This window comes from Neovison vison, chromosome 4 (assembly GCF_020171115.1).
Source record: "Neovison vison isolate M4711 chromosome 4, ASM_NN_V1, whole genome shotgun sequence".
Classification (NCBI taxonomy): Eukaryota; Metazoa; Chordata; class Mammalia; order Carnivora; family Mustelidae; genus Neogale; species Neogale vison.
The window spans coordinates 145,131,775-145,150,787 of NC_058094.1; the positions used below are offsets into that span (position 1 = coordinate 145,131,775).

General features: G+C 38.5%; 1 protein-coding gene across 3 annotated transcripts in view; it reads left to right on the forward strand.

Moving 5' to 3' along the window:
• The window catches only part of RELN (reelin), a 511,932-nt gene extending 493,042 nt beyond the window's left edge, over nucleotides 1-18,890 (forward strand). The window contains exons 61-65 of one of the 3 annotated variants that reach the window (XM_044245854.1): nucleotides 365-584; nucleotides 2,583-2,780; nucleotides 3,415-3,513; nucleotides 7,983-7,988; nucleotides 13,544-14,659. In XM_044245854.1, the coding sequence (XP_044101789.1) occupies nucleotides 365-584; nucleotides 2,583-2,780; nucleotides 3,415-3,513; nucleotides 7,983-7,988; nucleotides 13,544-13,640 (620 nt within the window). In that variant the 3' untranslated portion in view covers nucleotides 13,641-14,659. Of the gene's footprint in view, nucleotides 1-364; nucleotides 585-2,582; nucleotides 2,781-3,414; nucleotides 3,514-7,982; nucleotides 7,989-13,543; nucleotides 14,660-18,855 lie in introns of those variants that run through there. The other 2 variants (XM_044245853.1, XM_044245852.1) reach the window with 2 other exon arrangements.
• The last annotated feature ends 123 nt before the right edge of the window (nucleotides 18,891-19,013 follow it).

A 19,013-nucleotide genomic window follows, 5' to 3' on the forward strand; every position in this document is an offset into this window, starting at 1 on the left:
AGCCTTTGCCTTGGGCTCAAGTCGTGATCTCGGAGTCTTAAGATTGAGTCCTGCGTTGGGCTCTCTGCTGAGCAGAGAGCCTGTTTCCTCCCCTTCTTTCTCTCTGCCTGCCTCTCTGCCTACTTGTGATCTCTCTGTGTCAAATAAATAAAATCTTTAAAAATAAATAAGAAATAAAAATAAATTTTAAAAAAGAACATAAGCCAATAATTGCTCCAATACAAAGAAAACATTTATTTCTGGGAGTCTGTATCTGGCTAGTATGTTGTTGCTCTTATAGTAACAAGAATGGATTAAGCCTAAAATCATCTTTAATGATGCCACTTCTTTTAGCTAACTTTTGCAATTATTCCCTTCCCTCTAGGTGATGATTGCTCTGTTTTCAGTCATGATCTTCCCAGCTATATCAAAGATAATTTCGAGTCAGCAAGAGTCACTGAAGCAAACTGGGAGACCATCCAAGGTGGGGTGATAGGAAGTGGCTGTGGGCAGCTGGCACCCTACGCCCATGGAGACTCACTCTATTTTAATGGCTGTCAGATACGACAGGCCGCCACCAAGCCTCTGGATCTCACCCGAGCAAGGTAACCAAACTCCTGTGTTGTAGTTCAGACCCAGAACTGGCCACAAGACTGGTCACTTTCTGCTGTCTGTCAAATATAACCATGAACTTCACAGCATGGGTGTCACAAAGCAGTGGAGACCTAAATGTCACTTGAATTTGGTAGGAGAAAGCAATGTTTTCCCCACTCAGAGTTATGCTTTGCTTCAATTTATTGTAGAATACCTTGTTTTTCTTCACGTATTCTGGCTGAGTGGTAGTGACATAGGCATAAGCCAGGAGAAGTGGCCAAAAATAAAAACTGATGTGGATCAAATCAATGTGCTGTATACCTTAAGCCTATACAATGTTTTATGTCAATCAGATCTCAGTAAAGTTAAAGAAAAATAACAAAAAAATGTTAAATGGGCTTAGATCACTCTATAGATAATTTCATGTTGACTAATTACAAGTATGTAAATACAAATGTATCTATGGAGTAGATTTATAATCAGGCAAACATATAACTATATTTAGCATACATGGTTACAATAAACAGAAATGGAGGATAGGGCGCCTGGGTGGCTGAATGGGTTAGGCCTTTGCTTTCGGCTCGGGTCATGATCTCAGGGTCCTGGGATCGAGCCCCGCGTCGGGCTCTCTGCTCAGCAGGGAGCCTGCTTCCTCCTCTCTCTCTCTCTGCCTGCCTCTCTGCCTGCCTCTCTGCCTACTTGTAATCTCTCTCTGTCAAATAAATAAATAAAATCTTTAAAAAAAAAAAAAAAGAAATGGAGGATAGATGGGAATTTTCAAAATGTTCTCGGAACTGCTTATTAATGGAGAGCAGAGTGGATAGGGACTGTGCAAATCGACTTGGGAAGTGACAGAGACAAAAGGACCCCAGGAAGGTTGGATTCCCTTCCCCACCTGCTCCTTCCCAGCTCTGCCTCCTTATCCACACAAACATGACTTTCTGTCTGTATAATTCAGAAAAAAGATTCCAAGGGTCCATGAAGACTGCAAAGTGCTGGCTAGAGTATTCCCTGACTACTGCAAGGTGTTCCAGAGCTACGAGGACATTGAGAATCAGATGCTTGGTTAATAAAAATGTACACATAATTTACTCAAGGCTTTTGACTTTGGAAAACATTCGTGATATATTTTCAGAAGCAGAAAGGCAAGTTTAGGGTCTTTCGGTGTGATAAACAATGAAAATACAATTAAGTCCTTTGTGGTAACCACAGAGGTGCCAGAAGTTACAGTTACCCATCCCATGTTTTCCCGCCAGAAAGATGGACTTAATCTGCAGACAGCCTGATGTTTCCCTTGACCCCATATACAGCGACAAGTAGCTGCTTAACAAATAATTGCACACCATGTTGTGCAAGCAAGTTTGTTTTTATGAATTTACAAGTGTTAAGTTTGCTGCCTTACGTCATCAGCTCCTGTAAATGGCACCACTCTATTAATCACTAGGACTCTTATTAGAATAGATTCCCTGTGTTTAAAAACTGTGTCTTCTAAGGGCAAGAATGCCCATAAAGAGCAAAAAGACACTTCAAACAGAATCGCAGGTGCGGTCCAGAGCCTGCATATCCAACTCAGCTTTCCCTCCTTTCTGATCTCCAGACAGCCTCTCCTAAAATAGACCTAATGATTTATCCTTGTGCAGATGCTGTTCAGCTTGGAGCTGTTTGGTTTTTTAAAAAAAAATATGTAACATAAATATTGTGGTTTTATTCCTGGTCCTCTCTATCTCCTAATGCCTATCTGGCCCATTTTACCTTCCAGAGAATAGAAGTCAAAATTGTTCTCTTGGTGTAGAAAGCCCACCTTCTGAGATTATTTCTCATAGGTAGGAGGTAAAGATTAATATAAATACATTAGTTTATTTACATGCCTTAGTCCTAAGACGGGATGCTTCCATTTCTATTCTCTGAGCTCAGAAATGATGGACTTTAGGATGAGGAAAGGTTTAAAAAAAAAAAAAAAACTAGAACCCTTCTACTACTCCCTGACATGCATTTCCCTATATTTGCAGCAAAATCATGTTTGTTCTGCAAATTGGGAGCACATCCCAGACGGACAGCTGCAACAGCGACGTGAGCGGCCCGCACGCCGTGGACAAGGCGGTGCTGCTACAGTACAGCGTCAACAACGGCATCACGTGGCACGTCATCGCGCAGCACCAGCCCAAGGACTTCACGCAGGCGCAGAGGGTGTCCTACAACGTGCCCCTGTAAGTGGCCCGATCGCCAGGAATCCATGAGATGGAGCCCGGAGCGTGAGGTTACTGCGCCGACCCCACCCAAGCAGGTGGCGGCAGAACCCTGACGAACCCAGATCCCCAGAGTTGTGTCGCTGCTCCCTGTGAGGCGCGGGGTGGGGGTGCTTGTGGGCTCAAGAGGGAAGAGAACCTAACAAGTAAATGCAGGGGCACTTTTTGCTGATTTCCCTTTCTCTGACAGGGATTTCTAGTCTTTTAAAGAAGAACGTTTTTAATTTTCTGGGTGCACTCTTCTGCAGGTTTTCTGAGGCTAGGCAACGGGGTCCCTTTGGTTGAGCACCGCACCCCCAGTTCTAGCTCAGCACCTCGCACGCAGAAGGCATGGCCCGGACATGGACCAAATTCGATGGTCTTCCAGCTGCTCCTGGAGCGAGGGGAAGCCGGGAGGGAGAGGGAAATGGATTCCAGATCCATGAGTCACCAGTGAAATTTAATGCTGCTCAAAAGGGTACCGTGAACTAAGCGAATCCAAATTCATACGCTCAGTCATGTTGAGTTAGATGGGCCTGTTACCTTCGAGGTGTGGAAATGGCATACCAGAAGTTTGTCTTCTAGCGGGTAACCTCTTTGTCCTTCTGTGACCCAGGGAGGCACGGATGAAAGGAGTTTTATTGCGCTGGTGGCAACCTCGCCACAACGGAACAGGTCATGATCAATGGGCTTTGGACCATGTGGAGGTCGTCCTGTGAGTATCTGATAGATAGCTCCCTTGTCCATTTTGGGAAGGTTTGATATTCTTTTGCTATGGCATGCTTCTTAATTCAGTAACAACCGTTCCTGATAAGAAGCCCCCAGGAGACTTTGGTCTTCGCCCTTTCCACAACTGCTATTTGTAGCTCGAGTCAACCTGAAGTAGGAAAGTCCCGAAACAATTTAATATGCCTTAGAATATAATATGCCTTAGAATATAACTTAATATGCCTTAGAAAACTTCAATAAGCAAAAGATGTATCTGCAGATTCGACCGCATTAGTGAAATTGGGTGACACAAGTCTTGAGATAAATGAGAAACAATGTCCTTGTCACACCTGGGTTGCCTTATAAAATGGCATGATATCCTGAACAGAGAAGGGGTCTATTTCTAGCTAAGGCGCCCAGTTACACCTGTCTGAGCCACAGATGCCCAAGGCATTCTTCTGTGAAATGCCACAGCCACCACCAGAGCAAGGAATTTGTGGTTTCAGAGTCCCCCTGACTAACCCCTGCACTGAGCGGGGAAGGTGTTCCCCTGTGGTTTCTCCTGTATGATAAAGTTGGCACCGCTCTCGCCTAGCCGGGTTGACTGTTCCGCAGAGAGATGACTTGCTTTTTCTCTAACAATCTAGTTCCTGTAGAACTGGAATGCTTATGTCTCGACGGGTTCGGACTGATGGCTCCAAGTGGTTGGCAAGGAGAGGCGAATCTTCTCGGTAGATAGGTTCAAATGTTCATTCTGTTTACCAAACCGAAAATGAAATCAGTCCTTTGGCTGATTTCAGTCATTTTGAAAGCAAACTTAAATGATCGATTGGTAGGCAAACTACCAGATTTGTTTTCTTTCAATCATAGCCATGAGCTGAATTTTCCAGTCTTGAGTTAGCCCTCGTCTTAGTTTTCACTGAGGCACCTGCTTGCATGGCATCCATATCAACCCCCAAATCCAAGAACAACCTGGTCCCCACACAAGCCCCCACTGTGCGCTCTGCTGCTTTGGACAACTTGCTGGGCTCTGCCTCCACAAGACAAAGTTGAAGTTTAAAATAAAAGTCCACACTCATTTGGATCTTTATGAGGCTGAGTTTTACTGAGACACTGACTTCCTCAGAATACATGCTTCCAGGAGAATACCTGGGCTCTAAAATGAATACATAGCTACATATGATAAGGCCAGAAATGTGTCCAAATAGACCCAAAAACCATCCCCAGAGCCTTTCTGCTCTAACTACTCGCCCTTCAGAGCAGCACTTCTCAGTCTGATCCAACACCAGAATCACTTGGGAGCTTGGGGGAGGATATATCCCCGAAGATGATTTAAACTGATCCACAGTGGGACCTGAGCATCAGTCTTTTTATAAAAGCACCTCGGGTGCTTCTAATAAACTGGTTGAGAATTGGAGTTAGAGTCAGTAAACACTTTCTTTCAAGTCTCTTGCCAAGTTAGTTTACATTAATGGGGCTTCCTGTGCCTGACAAAGCATTACCAACTCCTATGGAAACTTCAAAACCTGACAGTCCTCAAGAGAAGGCAGCTAATACACCCTGGGGTAGGCATAGCATGGGTGCGAGTAGATAGTTCTTCTGCCACCCAGCCAAGCAATTTCGGTTGTCAGTTTCAGATTTCAGAGGCTTATCATCACCGTCATACCCTTCCTCAGACAGAGTTAAAGAGCAAGTGGGCTCAGCTGTGCAAATATGTTGCCCTGGTATGAAACAACCCCTTTGCAACTTTGAAGCAGAACTCTGTTCTTTGTTCCCTGTTCAAGAATACCTGGTGTTGGTATTAATTTTAAGAAGCAGCCGCCAGCATCATGACATTACTGGAAGAATCAAGTTCAGGTTCTCTGGAATCTATCCTATCAATCATACCTATTGTTTCCCGTATTTTTCTGGAGAAATAATCTGTATTTGTAAAGACTTCACTTTCAATCCATCTCCAGACTTTTAGTACTTTCAAGAATCTATCACTTACCAGGCACCTTTCTGCTCTTACTCTGCCCAATTCTCTCAGACTTTCAGGACACTGAAACATTTTGAGTGAGGAAAGAGCATTGCCACACATGAATACTTTCAGTGAATAATATAAAAATTATAGCTTCACACATATCACCATATAATTTTATTTTTATAAAATACACATGTAATTTTAGAAGCAAATACTGTCTCTTTAATGACATTTTTAAAACTTGTTAAAATTAAAGGAGTCACTTGGTTTTCTTTCTTTTTTGGGGGGGGAGAGAAATACCAATACAGAGAAATTATATTTTCAGAACTATCTTTGTGATATTTTGCTCTTGTCTTAGGATTTAACATTTCTCCATATACCACTGTACCCTTTCAAAGTACTTCTTTTCAGAAGAGTCAAAACTTTTAAAGCATTTACTAATTAATATGCTGTTGAAGCTCTATAGAATAATTACTTCAAGTTATTCATTTGGTGAGCTTAAAATAAAAAAGAAAGGTCCAGAAAATTCAGAAAAATAAAACACAATAATTTTCCAGAGTGTCTTTCAACCAAATAAGGCACAAAGAAACTATCCAAGGTTCATTTGATGATTCACAAATATTACCAATTGTAATTTTGTTACAGTGAATGTATATTTAGAAATAGAATACGCCCATATATCCCTAATAATTCAGAATATCCTCAAATTCACTATGCTTTTATATGATAACATTTAGTTACATAAACTAGAATGGCTAACTCCTCAAATGTGGACAGGAGAGGAGACTGGGATACAAATCAAAAGAGATACAAGCCTTCCCCTAACAGATTACCACAAAGAGGGCTGCTAATATGTTTTTGCAACTAATGGTTGGAAAACCATTACATTTTTAGAACATATTTTCTTTTCTGAGTGCAGACTGGCCTTAATCTAGTTTTATTACCATAGTTTTGCTTCTGTGCATGTGCACTAAGGACACATGCTAAAAATCCCTAGAAAGAAAAATTGTGGTCACGCATGGTATCTTGAGTTTAACCTCACTACTGCCCATATTAACAAAGAAGAGAAAAGAGTTTGATGAGAACAAATTCAGCACTTTTGAATATATTTTGAGGTTTAGGGATGCATCTGAAATTGATAACATACATAATAAATGTGTAATCTAACGGTTTAATTCTAACATGCTCCATATGCAAGGATTTGTATTTCATAAATATGGATGTACGGAGTGACAGGCCCCACACCATGAAGATAAAATCACCATTAAGCATTTAACAAGCAAAGTTAGTTTATGCTTTATGCTTGTTTGAGAGTGAAATCTTTTCATTTTCGTGATGTTTTTCAATAAAGCCTGCCCACGAAAAGCACTTTGTGACGACTGGGCCCCCCTATTCTGGCATAAAACAGGTGGATTGAATTGACAGATGAGTTTCTTCCAGCCTCACTAGCTTACCAAAAAGCCTTATTCTGTAAAGTCTGAACAATGTCGTCTAATACAGTCACTGACAATCATGTCAGAAACATAATTTCTCTGAATTCACTTGCTAGTATAGAACATTTTTCAGTAAATGTTTGTGAACACACTTGGGCAGACCCCTCACAAGATCCATGCTGGTGGGGTTCTTCTTAGGATAAAAGAAAATTTTGGGTTCTAATCTTTTCTGTTGGGCACTCATTCTTCTATCCTAAGAATCTCCCTCACCCAACTATGCATTTCATTCACACATCACATTTTTTGTGTGTACGTGTTTAAGTCACAAACCTGTCATTTGTATAATGAAGTGGGCCAATTTTTGCATGTGTACCTTGAAATCAAATTGCTCAGTAAAGAGCCTTTGTGAATTGATTTACTAAGAATTGAATTTTTACCACATTTACTGGGAATGAAAACCAGTATGTTGCTAACTATGGTCTTAAACGCATCTATCAGATTTTAATAATATGAGTACCATCATGACCATCCCCTCATGCTATTCATTATCAAAATACTGTCATTTTTGGCACAAATGATTTCTAGAAATGAGCAGAGTACATTTGTTGCAAAGCATATTTATCCTTTATTAATTTGACTGTGTTATCTGATGTAGAGGACTTCTGCATTTTTTTAAAGCCCATTCCTTAATATATTCAGAAATAAGGATTTTCTAAAATGTGAATAATTGAAAAAAACAGATAGTAAAATTAATATCAGTAATTAACTGCTACTTTCATATTTATGCTTTATATGCAACATTTATGCCAAATGTAGTACTAAGCTACATGTACCTTGACATATGGTTATGAGCAAATATTGCATGTTGCATTACATTAAAAAGTTAAATATATGTATATATTAGGTATCGAAGAATAAGAATTAACTTCTTTAATTTTTATTTTCAAAAGAGATGAAAAATCCTTTATTGCATCTAAACCTGATCAGACTTTTATGACTAATCACAGTGCTGCATGCATTGAAAGGCATTTTTTAACTTGTGTTATATTTCATTATTTGCTGTCATTGGTTTTCCACTAGAGTAAGGTAAGTCCTCTTACTAATTCTGGGTAACCATAGACTAATAGTTTCATCAGTGTTACCTACGTTAACAGAAGTGTTGTCGAAGACCTTTGCAATTAAAAAGATATAGTGTGAAAACAAAGTTATATATGATAAATATATGATATATATGATAAAATATATGTATATATGATACTGAGATACACTGGGACATTTGAAACCTATATCAAGTTAACTCAGGGTTCAGCAACCTTGTGGCGATTCTCTAATGTACATGCAAATAGTGGACACAACGACGTAGACAGAGCGCTAATCAGCCTTGCTTCATTGGGTGACAAATTTGACTATATTCGGTGCTTTTGAAGTGCTCATAGTTTATAAGCTTGTTGTGAAAGGAAATTAAAACTAGAAATCTGTGCCAAAGACCTAGGGGCTCTGATTAAATGTAATGTCTTTCAAAAGATCTACTGTGCTGGAGATGCACGAGGGTAACTTGACTTTTTAATTCTATTCTAAATAAGTGAATTGGCAGAAAGTAGTGGACTTTAAAATATTTGTGAGTTCTAGATCCTATCCTTAGGTAAGATTTGCCCTCTTTAATATATAGTTGCATTTGTCCTCTAATGGAAATACTTTTAGACTTACGAAAGAAGTTAAAATGATTTCCATTTATTAATCATCCGCATTTTATGCTAAAAGTTTCCATTTAGTCCTTACAACTCCCTGAGTATACGTTACCAGATACTCTCTTTCCCCGAGCAGAGAAAATAAACATGAAATCTTCAACATTTGTGAGATAACATGAGCCTACACTTATTTCTGTGAAGACTTCCTGAAAATGCATGGTCTTGAAAATGAAGTATTGAGCTTCTGTGCAGGGGAGTTTCATTGATTAGTTTGAACGGCAGCTCTTCATCTGACCCTCACCAATATTTCTTTGGAAGTTGTGACAGTCCCCTGAATTCTTACTTCTGCATTCATCTGAGGTGTTATTTATTGCATCATATGTTTTGGTAATAAATAAATTAATTACATATCAGTAAAAATACCTACACTTCTATGAGCTCAAATTACTTCCACCAAGTCTCTTTCCCATTTCCATTAGAACCCATTCAAAATCAACTGGATTTTTTCATAATAATTAACTACCAAGATAGTGGTTTTAGTGAGCAATCGTTCAAAAGAGCACAGTCATTCTTGAAAATTCTTGGAATATCCGCATTTCCCATGCAGAAAAGAAGAAGTATCTTATATTTCCATATCATCTAAGTTCCTAAACTCACTCAGCGATAATGGACATTTAAGTTAGCATTTCCAAGATGCCGCTGGTGTTCATTCTCCCTTCTTTCAAGGACTAACAATAGGAGAATTTTAAAATGGACTGAATTCTATGCACAGCCAGAGCAAGTCGACAGGTCAAGGAGTGTAGTTGATATACCTTGGGATAAACATTACCTACCTGCAGTGGACTTACAATAAAAAATTACTTTCCCCTATAACTGCGCTGGAAAAACAAATCTTAATTCCATCACACCTGTTACTAGTTTGGTTATAAGGTTTTCTGTAACTATATATCTACATTGTATCAGGGACAAAAACAGGCTCCACAAAAAAAATAAATAAATACATAAGTAAACATGAGCTATTTCAGCTTGTTTAAGATTGCCCAGTCCTGTAAGTTAGACATTGTAGAAGCCACAATTCCTGTTTAATGACCACATTAGTTTATTAAATGGCCTAAGAGGCAGACAGCAGTTCGGTATAATTTCCCACAGTGCCTGATTTTAAAAACGTTTTGAACTGGAGAAACCTGCTTCTTTAGATTCTGACCTAACAGACTCCAGATATACTTATATTTTACATATGAAAGTACTAGTTAGTTTCAAAAGTGCTTTGAAAATGTGGCCATTTTTAATGTGACTAGAGAAACATGAGGCATCTATAGCAAACACATGTGTGCATCAGCATTCACAGGGATCCAAAGATACGTTGCTGATATTTAAATGTATTCAAAATTAAAGGGCATCCAGTGAATCAAAATGCCTCCTAAATGAGACATAAGCTTCTATGCTGGACTGTCAAGGTATTAAAGATCTGTAACCCATTAATATTTATTTTCTTATATATAATGATGGAGGATAATGAGTCAATCGTTCTATTAGAGAAGTTGATTTAAGACCATTAAACACACATATCACTTTTTGTTAAAAATTGAACGTTCCTTTGTTCCCATGTACTGAGGTCACTTTCATGTCAATTTAGGTTGCATTGGGATAACTAAATATCTTGAGTGTTACGAGTTTTTTCTATGTAAACTACTTTAACCATTTTAAATTCTCTTTGAGTACCTTATATCTTTAAACGTGTTTTCAACAGAATAATTTTCATTGCTTTAACTTTGCAATTATTCTTTATAGTTAAAGAGTAATGATTTACAACAGGAGTCCAATCAGTAAGTCACCAAAAGTTCAACAGACATGCCTTGACCACCCACGGGTGAGGCAGGAGGCTTAGTTCTATGGTGTGGGGGTGGGGGGAGTGGGGGACAGGCCACTCCCCCAAAAGAACACAGTTGATTTCCAGCCAAAGTAGAAGATGAGCACTATGAGGGTTGAAAGTTGGGGGGGAAATCAAATCCCTTCAGCGAGTAATACATAAAAGGTGATACTTGGGGAAAAAATGTAGAAATTTAAGAAGTGATGTAAGAGGTTGACCAGTGAGACAGATGGAAAAGGTTCCGGGTGAGTTTGAATAAGGGGTCTGCATGGAATGTAGTAGAAGAAAGGACTTGACAAACAGAATAAGATGAAATCCTAGAGAACTTGAAGTATCTGGCTAAGTTGGCTTAGATGTGGGTCCATGGACAAAAGGACTGTGAGTGGCTTGTTACCAAGGTAAAGCCAGCATTTGAGGGAATGTTCACTGAGACTGGTGTGCCAAATGCGCCCTATGGATGTGGGAAGACATGCACACACGTGCATACCATTGTGTGTTCGGTGATACATTCTCGGGATCTCATGGTTTCTTTGCAGCAGTGTTTTTTTCCATAAGGAGAGAAAATGAGGTGGCTAGTTTAGGGAGCCACTATCATAACGCAGGAAAGGGCTACAAAGTGACCTACCATGCTGGGAGGAAGATGGCTAGTGCCAGTCCCAGCATTTCGTGATGAAAGAGGTAACAGGATTCTTTCTCCTAACCCTTGATTCCTTCAAGACTAATTAGTTCAAGACTAAAAGGTCACTGCTCTTCTTTTGTACCTAGGCAGCAATTAGTACTTACAGCTGATGGTAAATAGTGGATAAGTTCATTTCATCTTCAACTATGAGATTAAAACCAGTGACTTTTTTGATACATGTAACACTGTCGTATCAGGGAAGAAAGGATGGGGAGTAAAGCAACTGAAGATAAATCTTCTAGCTGCCATTCTATAGTTCCCAGCAACTTATTTTTTTTTCCAATTTATTTATTTTCAGAAAAACAGTATTCATTATTTTTTCACCACACCCAGTGCTCCATGCAAGCCGTGCCCTCTATAATACCCACCACCTGGTACCCCAACCTCCCACCCCCCCCGCCACTTCAAACCCCTCAGACTGTTTTTCAGAGTCCATAGTCTCTCATGGTTTACCTCCCCTTCCAATTTACCCAAATTCCCAGCAACTTATTTTTAAAGATTTTATTTATTTATTTGACAGAGACATAGCGAGAGAGGGAACACAAGCAGGAGGAGGGGCAGAGGGAGAAACAGGTTTCCCGCAGAGCAGGGAGCCTGATGCGGGCCTCGATCTCAGGCTTCTGGGATCATGCCCTGAACAGAAGGCAGACACCTAACGACTGAGCCATCCAGGCACCCCAGTTCCCAGCATCTTTTTAAAATATTTTACTTACTTGTTTGAGAGAGACAGCAAGAGAGAGAAAGAGAGAGAGAGAGCACAAGCCTGGGATGGGGGGAAGACTGAGGGAGGGAGAAGCAGGCTCCCTGCTGAGCAGGGAGCCAGATGCAGGGCTCCATCCCTCGACCCTAGGATCATGACCTGAGCCTAAGGCAGATGCTTAACTAACTGAGCCACTCAGGTGTCCTGTTTCTTGCACTTTGATAAAATAGAAAACTAGAGTAGAATGTTATTAGCACTTCATTTTATTTTATAAAATATATCACTGTGAGTCTGTCTTTTTATCAGGTTTTCAGTAGAGATGCTGTTGCTTTTTGATTAAGCTTATCTGATGACATTCACTTTATGTGAATCATGTCATTTTTTTATGTCATTTTCCTTGGAGGCATTTTATTACAAACTTTCTAATGCTCAAACTATAAAACCCTAATTTTAGAGGTTTTTGTGTATTACAAATGTTAGTATAATATGTTTAAATATAATACCTAGTATAATATACTAGGTAAAACAGTACCATTTGACACCTTGCCTAATATATTGATCATTAATAACCCAGAATATGCTGCTCAGTACAAAAATCACCCATTGCCTCCTCTTTATCCTCTTTATCCTGATTCAAGTTCATGTCATACTGACCTTCACAGTGGAATCAGAGCACATGACATCATCCCACTCCAGAAGCATTTTATGTTTCCATGAAATTAAGAAGGAAAAAACTCTGTGTCCGGACAGTACTGAAGAGACTCAGTGAATTTGAAAAATATTGATAGGTTTGCATTTCAAAACCACATTCTAATGCCACATAGAGATATGTTGTCACTCAAGCCAGTGTGTGAAAGGAGTGAGATTCTTTTCAGTGATGTCGATATGATCCTTTGTGAAGTATATTTTCCATACCAAAACTTTTAATAGCTTTCTCTACCAATATTGTGCAGTTTCTGACAGACTCTGAAAATCCATTTTCAGTATTTTTATCAGCTTCATGTATAGTATGTACATATGTATGTATGTGGAGGAAATATATACACACATGCACAATTATACAGTCTATACGCTTTCTTAGTATATTACGATCTTTTTTCCAATGGAGTGTCTTTTTCATAAGACTATGTTTCTAGACCCCAAAGGCTTACTGTTTGTGGACGGCCATGAGAAAAACTTACTTTATTTTGCACCTGAGTCTGATGAAATAGGAAAGTCAAGCTGATTGAGCTAACAACTTGGTTTTTGCTTTTTAAGCTTTGAATGAGAAAGTTTGCTTAAGTTATGTTTCCTACTTGTTAAAGATGTGTCTAAATAAGGTGATGGGTACAGCACCCACTTCCTCTCAAATGAAATCCATCCAAGTGTTCAGAAAAAGTTCACGAATAAAATTCAAAAAGCCAAAACAATTTCAATCCACTTTCACTGTGAATCAAGATAAGTTACCTTCCCTCCCCCATCCCGATTTGGAGCTCACTAATGAAAAGAAGGGGATTTCTTCAAAGCCAAAGGCAGTGAATACAGGTGTCAACCTTTAATTATCCTGTCCTGGGGTAGCACCACCAGCATGACCTATTAACAATGAAAATTTTCAGACAAATAGCAGGGTAACTTAGAACATAGCCTAGATTGTGCTTTCCATGGTGGGACTTACATGCTCTTTCTCCTTTGCCTCCCTGCCTCTGTCCTTTCCGATTTGAACAGCACTCGCAAACAAAATTACATGATGAATTTTTCACGACAACATGGGCTCAGGCACTTCTACAACAGAAGACGAAGGTCACTTAGACGATACCCATGAAGAATCAAAACATTTATTTTTCCTTCCGACATGTGATGTGTTGCTTCCTGTTCTTTTAAATCACGCACCGCATCTGATATCAGGAAAATTCTTGTGAAGGACTTGGTGACTAACTGAAAGCCCTTCTCACGACCGAGTGTACACCACTTTCCCACACTGTGAACTAATGACAAGTGACTTATTTTCTCATAAGTAAATGTCTTCATGTTGCTGTGTCCGTGAAAATTGTGATCTGTTGTAATATCAGTTACAGTGGCAGTATTAAAAATAAGAGATAGTTTAACAGAAAAAAAAAGTTTAAGCACAAAAATTTAAGAGATTTTTATGTTTAAAATGGCGTTTAGTACAGAATCTAACATTCTTGGTCACAAAGCTATTTAAATGGACTGTATTTCAGCTCTTTATCATGTTTTCTATGATTAAATTATCATCGTTTGTTCCTTTATGTATTCTCTTCTACAGTATAACACATTGACACTGTATTTACTTGTTACGTTGCAATATTTTGCTGCTGAATTTCGGGCTACTTATATTCTGCAGAAAATTCGTTGAGATACCTACTCAAGAAGATAGTTGTAAAGATATTGTATCTCCTTTAATCTACTCCTTAAAATGTATGTTGGTTTAGCGTTGTTTTGTGGATAAGAAAAATGCTTGACCTTGAAATATTTTCTACTTAAAAATTGTGGATGAAAACCCTATTTCCCACAAAGTTCCCAGCTCCTTGTCTAAAGGTTCTTTTAAAGTGTTCTGTGGCTGATTTACTAACAGTAACTGCCATTTCGTGTCTGTGGTAACAGAGTGATTTGTAAAACAGTGGATGTTTTCATTGTGTTCTCTTCGTGGATTGTTTTTCCTGCGGGTCATACGCATACCTTCTGATGAAGCTGTACCAACACCAGCAACATTATAATGGCCCTGTAAGCCCTGAACTCTCTATTAACCTAACTGAAAGGTTGTCCTGTAGGGTGAGCCAAGCTAAAAGCCCATGCTTAAATAAAAATTATGTCCATAATTCACCTGAGGCTCATTTGTCTTTATTCATTTTTTTTTATTTAATTAAATTTTGTGTAGGATTTGTAAGCCAGATCAGTTTTGGAAGGAACAGTAGTATCTCATATATTTTCTGGGGTTTTGTTTCATCATTGTTAGTAACTATTAGGAAGCTATGCTTTCAACTGAGCTGTGTTTCTCTTATTCAGCTTTTCCTATTAATCATTCTCATTACACCAAGAACAGCCAACAGAGAATTCTGAAAATTATTGAATTTCAGAGAATTTTGTTAGCTGCTAACATAATGCCTGACTCATAATAAGCACTTGGGCACTCATTCAGCAAATGTTTGTTGATTGCTTGCTATGTGACAGGCACTGTGTTATGTGTTGACAATAAAAATGGTAATTGAGGCATTTTTCCTGCTTCTAATGTCTACACAATAAAAAGTATGTGGGTAGTGTGGGATGTATTGATTTCTCAAGGGATCAAAAAAGTATCTGGATAATAGTGTAATAGATGGCAGTAGTATTTCTCATTGAACAGGGAAATGATGAAGGATGATCCCTCTGAGAAGTCTAGCTAAACTATATTTTGAGCCTGGTGTCAAATCCATTGTGAATCATTGCTTTGGAGATACAAGACCTTCTTTTCTCTGCCTAATTTAACATATGATTTTTTTTATAATTAAATGCGGTATTTGGCCCAAGAATGTTTATAACTATTGTATATTAGTTGTTGGTTGTTGTATATTAGTTGTTGGTTCTTGTTTCTTGATTCACAAATTGTTTGCTGCTCGTTCACCATTTGATGGCATATTTGGTTTATTTTCTCATTGGTAGAAGGGGTTGAATTTTTCCCAAGTCTTGTATGTGTGCCATAGACCTACCAGGTACTAGGGCAAGATATTTTATAATGCTCCCATCCACCTGTCTTCCCACCATCAGAAAAGGGCTGACCTCCCTACCAGTCCATCTCCTCAAAGTTTTAATAGTGTAAGTGGGGACTTGCATGTAATTGGCTTATTTAATTTGAAACATTGTTAAGTAGGGCTTCAAGTATTGTTGGTTGAACAGACTTACCTTTCTAAATAAATAAAGGAAACAAGGTTTAGTAATAGCAGAGATTAAAAAATATTTGCATGGCCAAGTTTCCATGATTTCTACACAGTTATCTCTTCTTCACTGTACATTTTAATGTAAATTATACTCAATATCTGATCTTAAATATAACCAATATCACGTATATTTTACCCTTTATCTAAGAAGGAGCATATATATGTTACTTGGGAAATTCCCCAAATTGAGGTGGTCACTCTTGTCCTTACGCTTCAAGGTTAAAAAATATATAGGGGATCACTAAAATATGTGCCCATTCATTTTAATGTTTGTCAATTGAAATTTTTTGACAGCATTTTGTATTGACTTTCAGTACCTTTATCTTTTTAACATTGCCGTACTTGGCAATTGCCACTTTTAACACTTAATAATATTCTTTTTTTCTATCTAATTTTTATACAAAGATGTATACTATTTACTGAGATGGGTATTCAGGATGCATTTCAAGTAAAATTTGTTTTTCATATAGGTTTATTGGGCATATGGTATCTAGATATTTAGTGTGTTCATGTGCATTTATTTATGATGGGTGTTGGGGTTTTTTGCATGTGCTTAAAAGGCTTACATCTCACATTATATAAATATTATTCTATATTTTGCTTTAGTTTATTTATATCCCAATAATTTATTCTGGAATTTACTTTGTTATCTGTTGTGAGGAATGACCCTAATTTTTTTCCAAATAGTTAATAAATTATCCCAGAATTAAAATAAATAAAACAACACTTATGGGGGAAAATGTTAAATCCAGAGGTTTCAGCAATGGCAAATTTTCACAATACTTTTGACACCACTAACGCTGAGCCTAAATACACCTACAGTGAGTGAATTGTTGAGAGGAGATACACCCCTTGAAGGACAGGACCTTTTTAAATGCTTAAGTGTGACAGAAGTAACTTTTATTTTGATTCTTCATACAAGAGTCCACTTCAGTCTTTTTTTTTTTTTTAAGATTTTATTTATTTGTCAGAGAGGGAGAGAGAGCGAGCACAGGCAGACAGAGAGGCAGGCAGAGGCAGAGGGAGAAGCAGGCTCCCTGCCGAGCAAGGAGCCCGATGTGGGACTCGGTCCCAGGACGCTGAGATCATGACCTGAGCCGAAGGCAGCTGCTTAACCAACTGAACCACCCAGGCAGTCTTTTTGTTTATGTGTTCATATTACATTAAGGGATACCATGTGCCACGCACTGGGCAAGGCACCAGGGATGCACTGGCAAACAATGGGAGACACAGTCTTCCCTAAGGAAGTTCACAGTTTAGTGGAGAAGGAAGATATTCACCAATAATCACACAAACTTGTAACTGTGGCAGTGCCTCATGTAGCAATAAACATTCTTTTGCAAGCTTCTATTAAATATGTACTACCATACTAAGATATATTTAGGGGGATATTACAATGAATGAACCATAGTTTCTTCCCTCAGTTTGTAGTCTAATTGGAACTCAGAAATACCAACAAATACAATACAATGAAAAAGATAGTGCAATAGGAGCGTATTCTAGATCTCATGGGCACAGAAAAGAGAATAATCTGCTCTATCTGGAAGTGGGAATAAGAAGGGAAGGCTGAATACGGGAAATCTTTGCATATGATAGACAAGGCTAGAGTAGTGCTTACCTAATATTGGAAGCTGTAGCCAATGCAATAAAACAAGAAGATATAACAGGTATTAGATTTGGAAAAGAGATAAAGCTCTCCCTAGATGCAGTTATAATCTCGTCTTCATAGAAAGCCCAAGGAACTCGAAAGGGAAAAGCACAAAAATTAAGAGTTCAAGAAACTCTGGATACAAGATCCATATATAAAAATAAAAATAACCATTTCTAAATGTAACCAAGTAGAAAAAAATTAAAAAAAAAACAGGAAATAGACTAAAACCCAATACCCAAATAAAACAAGGATTAGAACATTTTAAATGATATAGAACCATAAAAGGACAAAGAAAATCTAGGATGGAGACAAACAGATAAAAGATACCAACAGGGGTGCCTGGGTGGCTCAGTGGGGTAAGCCTCCACCTTCAGCTCAGGTCATGATGTCAGGGTCCTAGGATCAAGCCCCGCATCAGGCTCTCTGCTCAGCAGGGAGCCTGCTTCCCCTCTCTCTCTCTCTCTCTGCCTATCTCTCTGCCTACTTGTGATCTCTCTCTCTCTGTCAAATAAATAAATAAAATCTTTAAAAAAAAAAAAAGATACCAACAAAATTTTGAAAAATGAAAAGGGAATGGATGAGTAGTAACTAATCATATTGTAAAAAGCTAAAACCCACTTGTCTTCAGAGAAGGGATTTATTTGCATCATAGAACACAGAAGATTCTGGAACTGGAGAGAAAGCTGCCTCTGCAAGCAAGGAATAGGCAAGAGGATGAAAATAAGGTTGTTGGTTAAAATTCTGAATAAGGAACAGACCTCTTTCATCCCACCACCAACAGGAAACTAACCTTTCCATCTTGGCAAGGGACAGGAGGTTTGTTTTTTTGGATAACTTAAATCAGAGAGGTTGAAAAAGATCCAGAGATTTCAGGCAGATCGATATGTCTAGTACTTTTTCTTAAGGTGTTAAGCAAAAGCCTACCAGTTGAAGGGCAAAAGCCTCGGTCCCTCACCACAGCACCCTTTCATCTTTCAAATCCTAGAATCCTGTAATTGGGCTTCTATCATCCAGAGAAAATGCTGAAAGATTGCTCTCTTAAAAAAAAAAAAAAGAGTTATGAACTGAAACTTGAGGAACTCTGTCATGAGCCAGCAGATCACCTTGCTGATACAAATAACTCCCTATCAACCCTTTTCACTCATAGTAGTTTTGTTTGTCAGAAGTGGAGAAAGGATGGACTAGCCAACAAGTGGTACAAAGACATTTCGTTACTCAAGTGGAAAAAAAAAAAAAAAGATCCCTAGATACATCATTACACAAAAACCCCAGGGAAATTAAAGACATAAATGGCAGAAATAGAACTTCACAACTTTTAGAAGGAAATACATTGCAGGATCATGGGAAGAAAGGATTTCTTAAACATGACATAAAACTGACAAACCATAAGAAAAGATTACAGGGTTATTGGTCTGTAGTTCGACTGAATTTATTTGTCAACTTTTGCATAACAGGAGAGACCACAAAGTTTAAAAACCAGCCACTGAAGGGGAGAAGATAAAGCCACAATGTGCTATTAATAAAGGACTGGACTCTAGAAAATACAAACTCATGCAACTAGATAATAGAAGGTAATGACATAATTTGGGGGGATGGGGATGCCTGACTAGCT